Source organism: Pelodiscus sinensis, chromosome 19, assembly GCF_052426305.1.
Source record: "Pelodiscus sinensis isolate ZL-2025 chromosome 19, ASM5242630v1, whole genome shotgun sequence".
In the NCBI taxonomy this organism is placed as follows: domain Eukaryota; kingdom Metazoa; phylum Chordata; order Testudines; family Trionychidae; genus Pelodiscus; species Pelodiscus sinensis.
In genome coordinates this window covers 22,070,689-22,084,641 of record NC_143070.1, presented here as the reverse complement: position 1 = coordinate 22,084,641, position 13,953 = coordinate 22,070,689, and the positions used below count along the sequence as shown (strand labels likewise).

General features: G+C 50.1%; 1 protein-coding gene across 1 annotated transcript in view; it reads right to left on the bottom strand.

Annotated features, from left to right (window-relative positions):
* Positions 1-13,953, bottom strand: part of LOC106732199 (uncharacterized) — a 69,888-nt gene that overhangs the window by 41,276 nt on the left and 14,659 nt on the right. Inside the window, 1 exon segment of the mRNA XM_089771522.1 lies at positions 1,020-2,765. Coding sequence (XP_089627648.1) covers positions 1,020-2,765 — 1,746 coding nt within the window.

Sequence of the window (13,953 nt, the reverse complement as noted above, 5' to 3'; positions counted from 1 at the left end):
TTGTATGTTGCCATTCCTAATATCAGATTTGTGTCCATTGATTCTTTTACGTAGGGACTGTCCTGTTTGGCCGATGTATATAGCAGTGGGGCATTGTTGGCACATGATGGCATATATTACGTTGGTGGATGTGCAGGAGAATGTACCAGTGACAGTATGGCTGATCTGGTTAGGTCCTGTGATGGTGTTGCTGGTGTATATATGTGGGCAGAGTTGGCACCGAGGTTTGTTGCAAGGATTGGTTCCTGAGTTCGAGTTATTATGGTGCGGTATATAGTTGCTGGTGAGAATATGCTTCAGGTTGGCGGGTTGTCTGTGGGCAAGGACCGGCCTACCTCCCAAGGCCTGTGAAAGCGAGGGATCATTGTCCAGGATGGGTCTGCAAGATAAATTCTTTAGTGAAATCCAAGGCTATTAATACAGGGTTGATGCAGAGGACAATCCATAGATCCCTGAATGTTGGGTCAAAGAGTGGGAGAGCAGGAGTCTGAGGGCTCCACCTGGGAGTGTGGGCTCTATGGTGGGCCAAGGATGAGGGGTATGAGATTCAGGCTACAGTAGAGCAAAGAGAATCCCACCAGCTCTCTCTCCTCCAGCTCAGGTGCTGCTGTGAGAGGGAAGAAGAAAGGTACCTTTATTTGCCATGGCAGCTTTGGGGCTGGGACTGCGGGATAGCCAAACATCCTCCCTCAGCCATGACAAGTCTGGTCTAGGACTGAGACCAATGGGTAGAGGCATCTCTCCCCATCACAGCCCTAAGCACTGGAATAGCACTTAATAGGCTGCATGGCAACACAGCTTAAAGGGAACTTAGGTTATAGGGGATTCTAACCTATCTTGATTCTTAGATATTCAATGAAGTTTGTGTTCTGACTGAAGATTTTGCCACAGTCAGAGAAATTAAAGGTTTCTCTCCTGTGTGCATTGTCCTTAATCTAACAATGTCTAAGCTCTGAATGAACTTTTTCCTGCTATCAGAGAAGTTATAGGATTTCTCACCTGTTCTCTGATGTTTAATCAGGTCTGCGCATGGACAGAAGTTTTCCCCACAGACAGAGCAGTTGAAAGTTTCTCTCTGGTGTGAACTTTCCTATGCCTAACAAGGTCTGCACTCTCACTGCAGCTTTGCCCACAGTCAGAGAAGTTATAGGATTTTTCTCCTATGTGGATTGTACGATGACTGTTAAGATTTGAGTGCCTACTGAAACTTTTCCCACAGTCAGAACACACAAAGGGTTTCTCTCCTGTATGGGTTCTCCAATGTGTAACAAGGTGTGAGCTCATACGAAAGCTTTTCCCACACTCAGAGCAGTTGAAGGGTTTCTCTCCTGTGTGGGTTGTCTGATGACTAATAAGACTTGAGGGCCCACTGAAGCTTTTCCCACAGTCAGAGCACTCAAAGGGTTTTTCCCCTGTGTGGATTCTCTGATGTTGAATAAGGTGTGTGTTCTGACTGAAGTTTTTCCCACACTCAAAGCAGTTAAAAGGTTTCTCTCCTGTGTGAGTTCTCTGATGATTAATAAGACTTGAGCGCTGACTGAAGCTTTTCCCACAGTCAAAGCACTCAAAGGGTTTCTCTCCCGTGTGGATTCTCTGATGTTTAATAAGGCTTATGCGCTGACAGAAGTTTTTCCCACACTCAGAGCAGGTGAATGGTTTCTCTCCTGTGTGGGTTCTCCTATGTGTAACAAGGTTTGACATCTGTCTGAAGCTTTTCCCACAGTCAGAGCAGTTATAGGGTGTCTCTTTTGTATGTATTATCTGATGTTTACTAAGACTTGAGTGCTGACTGAAGCACTTTCCACAGTCAGAACAGTTGAAGGGTTTCTCTCCTGTGTGAGTTCTCCGGTGTCTAACAAGACTTGAGTGCCCACTAAAACTCTTCCCACAGTCAGAACAGTCAAAAGGTTTCTCCCCTGTGTGGATTCTCTGATGTTTAATCAGGTGTGTGTTCTGACAGAAGCTTTTCCCACACTCGGAACAGTTATAAGGTTTCTCTCCTGTGTGGATTCTCTGATGACTAATGAGACTTGAACGAACACTGAAACTTTTTCCACAGTAAGGGCAATCAAAGGGTTTCTCCCCTGTGTGGATTCTATGATGTTTAATCAGGACTGAGCGTTGACAGAAGCCTTTCCCACATACAGAGCAGTCATAGGGTTTCTCCCCTGTGTGGATTCTCTGATGTATAGCCAGGTACGTGCTCCCACTGAAGCTTTTCCCACACACAGAGCAGCTGAATGGTTTCTCTCCTGTGTGGATTCTCTTATGTCTAATGAGCTCTGACCTCTGACTGAAGCTTTTCCCACAATCACAGCAGTTGAAGGGTTTCTCTCCAGTATGGATTCTCTGATGAATAATAAGAACGGAGCGCCGACTGAAGCATTTCCCACACACAGAACAGTCAAAGGGTTTCTCCCCTGTATGGATTCTCTGGTGTAAAACAAGGGCTTGTCTCCGTTGGAAGACTTTCCCACACTCATTGCAAGTGTAGGGTGCTTGTTGATGAGGGATTTTCTGTTGAACAGTTTCTGTGTTTCTTTTCACCCCTCTGTTCCCATGACAGGATTTCCCCTGTCCCTCTCCTGGATGGTTTCCCTGCTGCCTTTCTGGGCTATGCTGACTCTGACAGGTCTTTCCCTGCTCAGGTATTTGGGAAACATGTCCTTCAGATCTTCCCAATAGCATCCCGCATGGAGCCACTGGCTCTAGTCCTTCCTGCTGAAGACTCTCCTCATTGTTTTTACTCCCTGTCCCATCACCTGCTGGGACAGAGAGAAAATTCAGGAGTCATTCTCTATGCTGAGCTGAAAGGAAAAATTTGAAAGGAGAATAGAAAAGGGGAGACACAGCCAAATAATAGCTGGAAAGGTTGAATAATCATGAGCTGAGTTCATCCTCCTTCCTCACAACCCTTCCTCAGAAGAGAAAATCTGGCTTCCCCACTTCCCCCAAATGAAGTTGAAAACAGGCTAAGGGTTAGTCTTGATGAAAATGCACAAGTGACACTTGCTATGAGGACACAGAAATTGGTTTCTGAGTCAGTTTAGTGGATTACTCACCTGTGTGAATGTGTGATGTTATTAGATTTTAATAGGAACATGCAAATCATTGTTGCACCTACTATTCTGTGTTTGCTCCAAATTCTGTGCAAAGTGGGCCAAGTGAGGTAAGCTTTAGCTTTTGATTTTATTTATGCTACTCATATGCATGTATTAGAGGTTCGGTATGTAAAGTTATGAGTATTGGCGCTCTACTTGTGTTTTAAATGTTTGTGACTGGGAGACAAGCAGCAGTGTTGCTCACCTATTGTGGGCACTCAGTGAATTAATTCACTGTGCTCAGTGAATAGCTATGTTTCATGGACAATGGCCCTTAAGTGTTGCTAACAAACACCTGAGGATATTGCTGCAAACCTACAGACCATCAAATATACCCATGGATGGCTGCCTAAAAAGGACATAGGACAGGTAATTTGATCATGTGGTCAACTCCCTTTTGGGAGATACCTTCAGACAGAACATTGAATTTCCCTCTGCATGGGCAAGGTCATAAAAATATCCCACAGGTTCCTCCATTTTGGTCTTCAGTCCTGCTCTTCACTTCAGACTGAAGTGCTATGAACAGAGGGCCGAGAAGGATTTGTGACCCATCTTAACAAAAGCTGTACTCCAGAAACTTTTAAGACAGCAGTTTACTACATCTCTGCGAAGAGCCTGCATTTACTGGTTTGCCAAGATCTAACCCTCCTGCTCTGGGCCATGCCATCTCCCGGGAGCAGGGGAGGGGTTCTCTCCACTGCACACCTCATGGACCACCTGGCTCAATGCAAACCTTTCCACAGACCACCACTTGTTAATGGAAACTCACCGTTAATTACATAATTACGTCTAAGCAATTTTGCTAGTGCTGTAGGTAGAGAGAATGGTTTAATTTAAATTATTAAACAGACTAAGCTTTTTAACTTTCTCATTTCAGTTTGTCAAACTTCATTTTAAATAAATAAAATATTAATTTAAATACAAAGGTTTCAATGTTTTCTTTATTTATGGCAGGGGGAAGGAAACTTTTTTGGGGTTGGGGGACACTGAACCATAGAAAAATCAGTTTGGCACCACACAAATAAGAAGCAAAAAAACTCCAAACCCCCCCAGCTCTTACTGATATTGCTCCCAACTGAGTCACTTCACTCTTCTGGTGTGCCAGCCCCACAGGGCAAGAGGAAGGGACAGGGAGGACTGAGATTCAGGGTCTCCCATAAGCCAGATTTACTTTTCTGGGGTTCCAGGGTTAGTGGATTTTGGGGTAGGGACAAAAATGAGGGGTTCAGTGTATGGGACAGGACTGCCAGAGAGTAGGATGGGGTGCAGGATCTGGGCAGGAGGTGAGGTGTAGGGGGGTGAGGGTGGGAGGTCTGGGTGGGAGATGGGGTGCAGAAGCAGGCTATGAGCAGGGTGGTTGGCCAGGTGGAAGGGTGCAGGAGCAAGGGAAGGTGGGTTCAAGTCCCCCCTCCCACCCTTGGAGTGACCAGACAGCCAACACAGGATGAGGGATCTGCTGAAGGTAGAGAGGTGGGGTAGGTTCTGGAGTAGAGTAGGGGATAAGGTATCTGCCTAGAGGGTGGTGGGTTCAAGTCCTGCCTACCCTAGGAACAGCGAGACAGCCAGCACAGATGCCTCAGGGATGGAGCTGGCTCCTGCATTAGGAAGGCAAGATAAGGGACCCACTGAAGGTAGGAAGGTGGAGTGAGATCTCCAATGAACTCAGGGATACAGCAGGGATTCACCTGGGGAACACAGGATGGTGAAAGGGTCTTGGCAGAGGTGAGTGAGAGGGGATTGGGGTGCAGGGGTCTGTGCACAAGGGAGGGGTGCTTACCTGGCTTTACCCCCCATTGCTCCCAAGCACCATCCCCACTGCTCCCATTGGCAGGACCAAGAGAGCAGCAGGGAAAGCCTCCAGACAGCATATCACTGCACTGCTGTTCCCTGATGGGAGCTCAGTCCCCCCTCCCCCTCCTCCCCAGCCCACATGGCTGCTCAAGGCTTGTGATCACTGCACAGCCTGGCTCTCCTCCTTCAGCCACTTTTCCAACAGGTTGTCTAGCACTATGTTGATCCAGGGCTGGGCTCATCGGTGGTAGTGCATCAGGGTCACTGGCTTGCACAGCCACAGGCAGAGGGGGCAGCTGAGCATGGCTTGGTCAACACCTTGTCCACTCCCTCAGGACTGCTGAGAGAATCCCTGGGTGGCTTCTTCAGACCCTTCCCACACACCTGATCCACAACCCCTGGCTGCCTGTGTCTGTGTCTGGGTGGGCCCTGCCAGCAGCCCATAACAGATGCTGCTCCTGCAGTTTAGGCTGTGCTGCTTCTCTGGAGTGTGTGGTTGTTGCTGCAACTGAGCTCCCCCTCTGCTGCCTCAGTTCTACTCAGCCAGCAATAGCAGCTTACTTGTGTGATTTCCCAGCCTTCCTTGGGTGCCCAGATCCCCCACCTCCTTCACCTATGTCTGGGTGGAGGTGGCTCAGTTACACACCCTCAGCTGCAGAGAATCATTTTACATCTTGTGGGGTGCATTCCTCACATCTTCAACCAGTCTCCTTGTCAGACCACTGAGTGCTGGGAAGATTCCCCCGTGACATTAAAGGATTGAAATATGAACATATAGGTCACTGTGCTACCACTGTTACACAATTGCAACAAGCCTTGTGCAAAGTGTGTCATTTGCAGTGTCAATGGGAAAGTTCTGATGTGGTGAATATGATTATCCAATTTATATACATCAATTTGAGGTACATCATTTTTGTACCTCAAATTATGAATATGAACCAGGCATGTGTGTTTGAAATATGGTTTCTGCTGGAAGCACAAGGTAGTTTCCATCCAGTCCAGCCAGCACATTGTGAATGGAACATTCAGATTGATGCTCCATCAAGAAAAAACAAATCTCATCTCCCATGGACATTACTCACTATCTGCCCAAAAAGTCCATGGGAATGCCTGCCGTGGCTCATCAGAGCAGCCATGGGCATGTGACTAGCTTATGTGACAATACACTCCATCTAGCCCCTGTGCTTTTCAATTCACAGTGCTGGAACAATTAATTCCTCTCCACCTGTGTTCCTTGTAAGGTACAGCCACATGCAGCCAAGCAAGTGAGATTCACACACCAGCCAGCTGATCAGCAGAGAGCACATGCTGCTAGCTTTGCATGGACATGCCTCTCCCACCACCTTGCACCATACTTATGCCAACCGTACATCCCGGAAAAGCCAGGACAGTCTTGAATTTAAATACTCTGTCCTGATGTTCCCATCAAATAGCAAAATGTCCTGGAAAGCCCTGCTGGAGGAGCAGCAAGCTGGAAATGACTCAGTATACTGCCATTTCCCTCCCCCAGCTGGCAGAACTCACAGAGAATCATCCCCTAGTGTGCGGCTCAGCAGCCACAGTCTTTCTCTGCCCTCCCCACAGATCATGTAGGCGGCTGCCTGCCTTGGCACTGTGCCAGAGGGCAGCTAGGGTGGCTTCTGGACTTCCCTGCATTCCAGCACACCACCCAGTGAGCCTCCGCCACCCCCTAACCCACCACTTTGGGCTGCATAGCCTCCTCTCTTCCCCCGCAGGACTGATTCTGTTATGCGGGGCCCCTGGTCCAGCTGTGCAGCCTTCTCCTCAACATGTGCAGGCAACCACTTATTTTTTGTTACAATGGCCACCAAAGCCACTCCCAGATCTCGGCACTTGGGCTGCTGAGTCTTGGGCTGCTGAGTCTCGACACAGGGCCTGGCTGGTGAGATGGCACCCCTTCGGAGCATACTCAGGCTCAGCAAGTGCACTCCGTGCACTGCCACTCTCTCTTCCCCACCCTTTACTGGGGGAGCAGGAGCGCATGGAGCTGCTCATTCTGCTGCTCTGTCTGAACCAGTCTGCCAGGATTGGGGCTTTCTTCACACACACCCCTCCCCCGCCATGCCTCTGAGCAGGAAGCCAGAGTTGGTACTGCAACCTCGCAGCTGCAAAAGCTCCCCGCTATGTGTGTATGAGCCTGAGCTCCCTGCCCTCTCCCCACCCCACTAGAGGAACAGCAGCCTACTGTCCAGAAACTTTCCATAACATAAGAGGGCGCAAAGCCAGGTAAACATTCCCCCTCATATCTGGACCTCTGCACCCCAATCTCCTTCACTGGCTACCCTCCCGCCACCAAGACCCTGCACTCCCAGCTTGCTCTGACACCATTCCTTGTACTTGCACCCTCCTCCTGGCCAGACACCCTACTCCCAGCTTACTCCTGTACCCTACCTCCTTGCCAGACACCTACCCCCACCTTGCTCCTGTTCCCTCCACCTGGCTAGACACCCATGCTGCCTTACCACCCACCCAGACCTCACAACCGCTCCTTCTTCTGCACCCCAACTCTCTCCCAGATCATGTACCCCTATTCCTATCCCACTCACTGGCAGCCTTATACTGCCCACTGAACCCCTCCTTTTTTCCCTATCCCAGAGCCTAAGGAGGCCCATAAAATCCACTAATTCCAGAACCCCAGAAAAGTAAATCAGGCCTACAGGAAGTCCTTTCCCCTCGTCCTGTGGGACTGGAGCACCAGAGGAGTGAGATGTCTCAGTTGGGAGCCACATTAGTGAGGGTTGGGGGTTTTGGGAGGAATTTTTTTGCTTCGCACTTGTGTGAACCCCAACTGATTTTTCTGTGGGTCAATGACCCCCAACCCAGAAAAGGTTCCCCACCCCTGCCATAAATAAAACATTGAAATCTTTTGTGTTGGATATAAATTAATATTTTACTTTATTTAAAATGAAGTTTGATAAACTAACATGATAATATTAAAACACTTAATATTAATATTATATTAATTTAATAATTTAAATTAAACCCATCTCCCTAGCTGCAGCACTAGCAAAACAGCTCAGGCATAATTATGTAATTAACGGTGAGTGTCCATTATCAACTGGTGGTTCGTGGAAAGATTTACATGGAGCCAAGTGGTTCACAGGCAAAAAAGTTTGAGAACCACTAAAATAGAGGCACCTCTGGTGTCATGAATAGGAGGAGTGCTGACCAGCACCCAGTGACTAAGGGGTTAACTCAGGTACCTAGCAAAGATGTAAGCCAGAGGGCCGAGAGAACCAATTGAGATAGAAGGTTGAAATTTGAATTGGATATATTCCCTGCCTGTTTTTATTGTGTGGGAGAGTTAAACCAGGAATTGAGAGAGACAGAATCATTTAAACCCAGGCAGAACTACCACGAACCCCCATGGAATTCAGGGCATGAGAGTTGACTGAACAAAGAGAAAATTAGAAGCAAGTACAAGGGAAATGTGAATCCAGTTGTGTTCAGGGTAATTTTTCTTTATTTTGTGGTTTGGTTTGACCTGCTCTGTGATTCTATGCCTTCCCTCCCCCTTTACCATCAAAGGATTGTGCCAAGTTTTTTTCTCTGTTTTGTTTTCCTTAGTTGCTCTGTAACATCTAGCATCCAAGTATGTTTTATCAAGTTTGTCTTTTGTTTTGTAATAAAAATCACTTATTTTAAGGTGATGATTTGATTCTTGTGTTCTTGAAGGTCTGTGTGTATCTGCATGCATGCCTCTGACTGAGACTACATCTAGACTGCAAGCTTCTTTCAAAAGAAGTTTTTTGAGAAGAGATCTTCTAGAAATTTTTTTTGAAAGAGAGCATCTACACAGCAAAAGCACATTGAAAAAGCAATCATATATAAGGCCACCTGGAACCAGTTCAGGCATGGCATTAAGTCAACAGTTGCTTCTGAGTGCTGTTGCCTAAGGCTAGCTGAGAGATGCGCTTAAAGGGACCCCCCTGGACATCTGTTTCTTTGCTTCTGCTACTTGCTTGCCTACCTCTCTGAAGGACAGCAAAGCATTAGCAGTGCGTGGTCCGGTTGCCCAGCTTTTGGACGCCACAGCATTCTTCATGACACAGAGCCGGAGCTGCCCCATGCCATGTAACGGCCCCACACTGCCATGCTGCAGTTTCTGCAGCAGTTTGTGCATGCTGGCTTCATGGACCTGCATGAGCTTGACACTGAACTCATCCTTAAGATCCTCTTCCTCTGTGCAGGAGCAAGACCCATGCAACTGCACCCAACAGTGGAGAGACATTTTTGGAGGCTGGACACCAGTTCTGACTGGTGGGACTGGCTGGTTATGGAGTGGTGGGATGACCAGCAGTGGCTCCAAAACTTCCACATGTGCAAGGCCACCTTTTTGAAGCTGTGTGCCTGGTTTGCCCCTACCCTCCAACAATGCAACACCCACCTGCAGCATGCTATCCCCTTGAAGAAGCGGGTTGCCATCACCATCTGGAAGCTTGCCACCCCAGTCAGCTACTGGTCAGTGGGCAACCAGTTCGGCATGGGGAGGTCCATCATCAAAACCCTCCTTATGGAGGTAAGGCACTCTTGGGCTGCAGCATCTGTGTGGGGGGAGGGGGAGTCCTGGAAAGGGGTACCCTAGCAAAAGGATACAGGAGTGGGTTGGGGGGAAGCTCCATCCCCAGGAAGTTGTGCTGTCCCGCTCTTACACAGCCCTGCTGCTGGGGAGCGACCTGATAGGGGGTGGCTCCTGGGTTGTCTGGAGAAGGGGACAGATACCTCCCAAGGCTCAAGCACTCTCATTCTCTGTTTTGTGTGTTTGTCTCCTTCTGCATGTTGTGAGGGCCATCAACTCCATCCTGCTGCACAGGATCATCCGCCTGGGACACCTGGATCCAATCATCACAGGATTTGCTGTCCTGGGGTTCCCTAACTGCGGTGAAGCAATCAATGGAACCCACATCCCAATCCGTGCACCACATCATCGAGCAGCTCAATACGTAAACCGCAAGAGCTACTTCTCAATGGCATTGCAGGCCCTGGTCGACCACTGTGAACAGTTCACAGACATTTTTGTCGGGTGGTCGGGCAGGGCACGTGATGCCCGAGTCTTTAGAAACTGTAGCCTGTACCACAAGCTGGAGGTGGGCACGTTCTTCCCCCACCTTGACTTTGGGGTCGGGGACATGCAGATGCCACTGTGCATCATGGGGGATGTCGCCTACCCCCATATTCTGTGGCTGATGAAGGTGTACACAGGCCACCTGGACCCCAGCAGGGACCAATTCAATATCCACCTCAGTGAGGCCCAAATCTAGGTGGAGTGTGCCTTCAAGCACCTCAAGGCATGATTCAGGTGCCTCTTGAAGGAGCACTTGAGGGAGCATGACATCCCCAAGGTGGTGTTGGTGTGTTGTGTCCTCCACAACATTATGAAGAAGGGGGAGGTCTTCCTACTGCAGTGGGAGGCAGAGGCCAGCCATGAAGAGAGGGCCTTCGAGCAGCTGTGTTTAACTGCCATCTTCTAAGCCCATCAGTTGGGGATGCGCATCTGGGAGGCCCTGAGGGAAAGTAACTCAGTAACTCTCCCCAGGGCCTCCCCACTAGGAGCCTGTGCCTTGCTCCACTATCCCTTTCCCACCACAACCCCTCCCTTCCCCTCTTCCCTTCAGTCTCAACACACCTGTTTTGATTTTAACAAAACAATCTTTGTATTTTTATTTCAATAAAATAAACTGGGGAGGAAGGGGGCTGAGAACTTGGAGGGGGGAGAAATGAGTGGGGCTCAGTGCTGGGACTGGCATGAGGGGCGGCTGGAAGTGCCACCTCGGGTCAAGGAACCTCAACAAACTTGGGGTTGATGGAATCTGGGACAAGCAGGGGGATACCATGAAGGGGGGGGCTGGAGGCAGGGATGACGGGGGCAGAGGAAAGGGGCATAGGCATAGCAGGGGTGGGAGCAGAGGTATTACTTGGGAGGCAGGGGGAATATGCATAGCAGGAGGGCAGAAGGGTGGAAGGCAGGAGCAAGGAGAGCAGCTGGGTGTGCCATCATTTCACACATGATGGCATACATGTTGTCACCCTGCCACACAGGCTGGTCCCACATGCCGCTCCACCACTCAGCATTCTCCCGGACCTTATGAGCCAGGGCCTGCTGCATGTTGCACAGGATGCCTACATGCTGTTTCAGGAGGTTCACCCCTCAGCAATGCCTGGTCTGGCTGTGGAGAATAGAGGGAGAGGCGGTCAGTCATCCATGCAGAAACTGTCCCTGAGGCCATGCCCTCCTCTGTGAGCAGTGACCAACAGTCCTTGGCCCAGAGGACAGGGATGTCCCAGGAGCAAGGCCATGTGTGGCCTGCACAGCAGCCCTGCCACACCAAGTGCCCAGGGCACCATGCTGCCCACTCCCCTCTGTCCCCCATAGACAAGCACACAAGGGAAGTGTACAGCCACAGTGGGTTCCCATGGGTGGGAGAGGGGCCTGGAGCAGCCTGGCCCTCCTTTGGGCCTGCGCACACACCTGCATCTTCTCAGGGTATATGAGGTCATGCACGCACCCTTATGCCAAGTTTGCTTCCAGTGGTGGATGGTGATGGCAGGGCATCCTCCCCAGGGGCCAGACGTGTGTGTGGCTTCCCGAGTCTGTGAACAGGATCCTGGGAGTGCTCCGGGACTGCCTCTGGAGGCTTTGTAGCAGTCTGGTGCTGCACATGCTTCCACATGCCCTGAAAGAATATGATGCCCAGGCCAAGAAGGCCAAGTGACAGTCGCACCCCCTCCCCTCTGTGCCCGCCTCCCCCGCCCTGTGTGTGTGTAAAACTGAGAGCTCTCACCTGATGATCTCTTCATGCAGTCAGAGAATGCCTGTGACACGTCCAGGCCCTGGGATACCAGTTCGAGGGTCAGCATCACAGTGCTGGCCGTGTCTTCCTCCATCTGGCCTGCTGTCCTTCATCCTCCTCCTCCACAGTGAGCTCAGCGTGGGCAACAGGTGTCTCAAGCCCCAAGTCTACCACCATGGGTGGGGAAAGGGCTCCCCCCCCAGGATCTGGTGGAGCTTCTGGTAGCAGGGGCAGGAATGGGGTCCTGACCCAGAGTGAGAACTGTGCTCCCTGGCCTGGCCCTGGCAGAACTCTTTAACTTTACTCCAGACCTGTTCCAAGGTCCAAGGGGGAGTGTCCCCTCTCTGCCAGGGCTTTGGCCATGCACCCATAGATGTCGGTGTTATCAGCACTGGGGGCGAAGATCATTCAGGGTCTCCTCCTCCCCCCTTAGCCTGAGGAGGGACAGGATCTCTGGTCTGGACTATGAGGGCGCATACCATTTGCTACTCTTGGCAGCGTCCTGAGAGCCCTGCTGTTCCTCCCTGTGAAGGTCAGGGGAATTTTGGGGGGCTTCTGGCTTGACCATGAATGGCAATGCCTGTGGCAGAGAGCCACACAGTCAGGTGCTGCTCCCAGGGCCAGCTTCCTGCCACAAGGCTTGTCCAGGGTACATGCAGCTTTAAGAGCTGGCAGAAGACAGGAACTATAAAGTTGTGATTAGTTTGGACAGTGTCCACCAGGTTAGCTATTTCTGGAGGCCTCTTCTTTTGGGGAAAAAAAAGCCTCTTCCACAAACATACACACCTTTTTCCGAAAGAGCTCTTTCAGAAAACGGCTTCTCTCTCATAGAAAGAGGTTTACTGCTGTCAGAAAATCCCCTCCATTCTTTAGACTTTCTGTCGAAAGAACAGAATAGTAGTGTGGACGTAAGGATAGTTTTTCCGGAAAAACAGCCATTTTCTGGAAAAATGCTGCAGTGTAGACATACCATGAGGGGCCAGCTACTAGACCCTGAGGGGTCAACTCCCCCTCCGGAGCAACCCCTGTCCACCGCAGGCTGGACTTCCAACAGAGAAAGGCAGCTCCACACACAAGTGCAGTCCCTGCCTGCAGGGACCCTGGGTCTCCCACCGACAGGGGCTACTCTGAACAAGAGCAAACCCTGTCTGTAATGGCCCCCCTGCAGGGCTAAAACAGCCCCCAGTTAATTGGAATTGGTAAGAATCATCCATTAAGTGGACTAAGGACATTGTCCCATGAAATTGTGGGATAGTTCTGAATGACTCTCAGGCCCTTAGTCAAATGCAAAGTAATAGGGTTCAGATCCTGGATCTCATCTTGAATTGAGGTTGAACCCTTAGGGCTGCAGTCTCATCACAGGACCCTACGTCTGGGGCCCGGGTTAATGCAATTGCAGTATAGTTGCATGAGGCCCTACTATGGGTCCAAACCGATCTCTTTGGATAGAAGATGGTAGAAAGAGTTCTTACAGGGGTCACATGACACCCTTTACTTTCAATCATGTGTCCATCTTGACCCCAGAAGTACTACCCACAGACTTCCTGTGGTAGGTGGGCAGGGCCTAGGTAATGGGATCAAGGGGCATGGCTAAAGTGTCCCCATTTTTGGTTGAGAAAATATGGTTACCATAACCATACTGTAGCTGCTCCTGGGAGGGACTTTCCTGATAGCTATGTGTAGCGTGCGCATGAGAGAGAGAGAGAGAGAGAGAGAGAGAGAGAGAGAGAGAGAGAGAGAGAGAGTGAGTGAGTGAGTGAGTGAGTGAGTGAGTGTGTGTGTGTGTGTCAGTGTTGATGTCAGGGTGTCCCCTGCCCCTGTACCTCAACTCTGCAGAGCAAGGGAGAGAAGACACAGCCTGGCTCAGAATTCTGAGTTGCTGTCATTTGAACATTTCTCCAGCACTGAGTGTAATTGACTCAGCTACTCTTTTAAATACCTATACTGAATCTGAGATTTCCCCAGCAGCCAGCTCACACTGTCTCTCTCTCCCTTCCTCTGTTCGCTGAGCAAGGGGAGGGGAAACAACAGGGCACAGGGACAGAGCTTGCTGTGTCGTAAGGAAACAGCTCATTGGGTTTCTCAGAAACTTGCCCAGCAGCAGCCACCACACACACAGACTCCTCTGTTCCTCTCTCACACACACAACCTGTCTGCATCACCCACAAAGACACCCACTGTCACACACACACACTCTCTCTCTCTCTCTCTCTATGGGTGCGTCTAGACTGGCAAGCAGCCGCTTTTGC